This window comes from Microtus ochrogaster, chromosome X (genome assembly GCF_000317375.1).
Source record: "Microtus ochrogaster isolate Prairie Vole_2 chromosome X, MicOch1.0, whole genome shotgun sequence".
In the NCBI taxonomy this organism is placed as follows: Eukaryota; Metazoa; Chordata; class Mammalia; order Rodentia; family Cricetidae; genus Microtus; species Microtus ochrogaster.
In genome coordinates this window covers 46,785,472-46,788,206 of record NC_022026.1, presented here as the reverse complement: position 1 = coordinate 46,788,206, position 2,735 = coordinate 46,785,472, and the positions used below count along the sequence as shown (strand labels likewise).

At 39.4% G+C, this 2,735-nt stretch overlaps 1 protein-coding gene across 5 annotated transcripts in view; it reads right to left on the bottom strand.

Moving 5' to 3' along the window:
* Txlng (taxilin gamma) overlaps nucleotides 1-2,735 on the bottom strand; it is a 54,465-nt gene that overhangs the window by 29,618 nt on the left and 22,112 nt on the right. For all 5 annotated transcript variants that reach the window (XM_005358774.3, XM_026784713.1, XM_026784714.1 and 2 more), the window contains exon 2: nucleotides 212-512. In XM_005358774.3, the coding sequence (XP_005358831.1) occupies nucleotides 212-512 (301 nt within the window). The remainder of the gene's footprint in view (nucleotides 1-211; nucleotides 513-2,735) is intronic.

Below are 2,735 nucleotides of genomic sequence, written 5' to 3'. Positions count from 1 at the left end.
AAAAAAAAAAAAAAAAAATGTGTAGCAGTCCTGCTCTCCTTTGACAAAGTGGGTCCCAGGGATGAGACTCATATTCCCAGGCTTAGCAGCAAGCACTTTTACACACTGACCCATTTCACTGGCCCACAACAGGTCACCTGTCTCACACACAATGTGAATAAAATGAGCACTAGATGAAAACAACATTGAACTATTGACTAGAGTTTATTACCTAAGGTCTTCTCTTTGTTTTTGCTGCACTCTGAATCTTGCTGGCCATCAGGAGGACCAGTTCGAGCTTCTTGTCCAGGAATTTCTTCTCTTGATTCCTGTGCACAGAATGCTGAGCTCACCAAATTCCTATTCTTTGTTATAAAGTCACTGTCTTCATCCCCTTCCAGTGAATGTGTCTTAGTTGTGCCACCACAACTGGAGTCTTCGTGTTGAAGAATATCATTTGCTTGAGAGTTACACATGTCTGCTTTCACTCCTAACCCACAAATTCCAGCTTCTTCCATTGTACCAATCTCAAACTAGAGGGAAGGGGAGAAAAGATAGAGTTAAATGTAATCAATATCTATAACCAATGGCATGCCATAGCTTGACAGCTTTTTTACTTAGTGACTTGTGAATGTAAATAAGGTAGCTTTTAAGCTTCACTGAGACATGATCTAAACTGTTAAACATAAGGTTATTAAAGTTAAAACAGAGATGGGGTATAGCTCTGCAGTAGCAGTACTTTGCTTCACGAGCCCCTGGGTCTCATCCAGAGCACTTCCAAAAGATAAAGCTAAAACAAAGCATAACTATATGCTACCAAAGGAGGCAAAAATGCCAGTCAGTAATAAATTTAAACTTATTTCCCTATAAAAAATTCACTAGTTCACCGGGCGGTGGTGGCGCACACCTTTAATCCCAGCACTTGGGGGAAGAGGCAGGCAGATCTCTGTGAGTTCGAGACCAGCCTGGTCTACAAGTGCTAGGTCCAGCACAGGCTCCAAAACCGCAGAGAAACCCTGTCTCGAAAAACCAAAAAAAAAAAAAAAATTCACTAGTTAAAATAATTACTATCTTTTAAACAGTAAATTGTCCCAAGTTGATGAACGTTATCTATCCTCTGTTATCTTAAAAGATGACAGTACAGTTAGCTAGCTAGGTGGCTATCTACCAAAAACTAACTCCCAAAGTACCCAGTGGTAGGCACCAAGGGTAGAAGCACACTCCATTTCCCAGCCCCTTGACAGCTAAGTGAGACTCCCATTTTAGTCAAGGCTGTGATTGTCACTTCAGCAATGAGATTTCTATTCTCAGAAGGTAGCTGAGGCTATGACTGTGTCATTTCAGCAACCAGATTTTTATCCACAGAAGGACATGTTCTTTGTCCTCCCATCTCCATCTCTTTCCCACTCTGCTTGAATACAGAGGTCACCAAGGTGCTATAAGATGGCAGGACCAGACGACAAAAGCAGCCTGGCCCAAATGCCATATATATACAGAAAAGAAACTCCATCTGCAAAGAAAACACAAATTAGACTATTGGGTGAGTAAGTAATAATCTTCTCTCATGTTATACCATAGAAATTGAGACTGGTATGTTAAATGGCTCTCCCTATCACGAATATAGAAGGCATGCATACAAAAACAAACCAGAAAAGCATTTACTATAGTTTTCTTCTCCCTTGAATCATTATTTTTTACCTTATTCTATTTTGTAATATTTCAAGACAGGGTCTTGCTATACATAGCTCAGACTGGCCTAGAACCTGAATTCTTCTGCCTCCTGGCCGCCTGAATTTTGAGATTATAGGTAAGCATCACCACACCTGGCTAACTCTACTTGTCTTCTCTGTATCCTATTTGTTAATATTATTTGGTCACATGATATATCACAACTGTAAACTCTACATTTCCCTTCTGGTTGAAAAGAGGGTTTTTTTTTTCTATCTGAAAACAATTGAGATACAAGGTATCTAATACAGTTCTCTTACAAGAAGAGAAAAGATACTTTGAAAAATTAATGGAATTAGGATTGTGGCTTAGTGGAAGGATGATTAATTACCTAACATGTGCATGGCCCTGGGTTTAAAAACCAGCAGCAAAAAAGAAAACAAACAACTATAACAAAACCAACAATACTTTTTTCAAATTATGGCCGCTCAGCTTGGTAGTTCACACCTATAATCCCAGCACTTAAAATGTTACAGCAGACAGCAGACCTGGGAAGAATTTGAGGGAAGGAAAAAACATAGTCAAAATATATTGGACATAAAATTTGTTGTTTTTTTTTAAGATTTTATTTATTTATTATGTATACAACATTCTGCTTCCATGTATGCCTGCAGGCCAGAAGAGGGCGCCAGATCTCATTACAGATGGTTGTGAGCCACCATGTGGTTGCTGGGAATTGAACTCAGGTCCTCTGGAAGAACAGTCAATGCTCTTTAACCACTGAGCCATCTCTCCAGCCCCCTAAAATTTGTTTTAAATGAAAAAAAACCGTAAAAACAAATAAAAGGTTAAAACAGGAAGACTGAAGAAAATTCAAGACCAGCCTGAAAAGTATAATGAGTTCTGGGCCAGTCCAAGCTACAAAGTAAAACCTTGGCTCAAACCAAAACACAATTAATGGGAGTCAGACACTTAGAAAACTCAGGTAGGAAAATTTTGAGCCTGAGCAAAGATGATAAAAACAACTAATGAGGGGGCTGGAGAGATGGCTCAGTGGTTAAGAGCATTGCCCGCTCTTCCAAAGGACC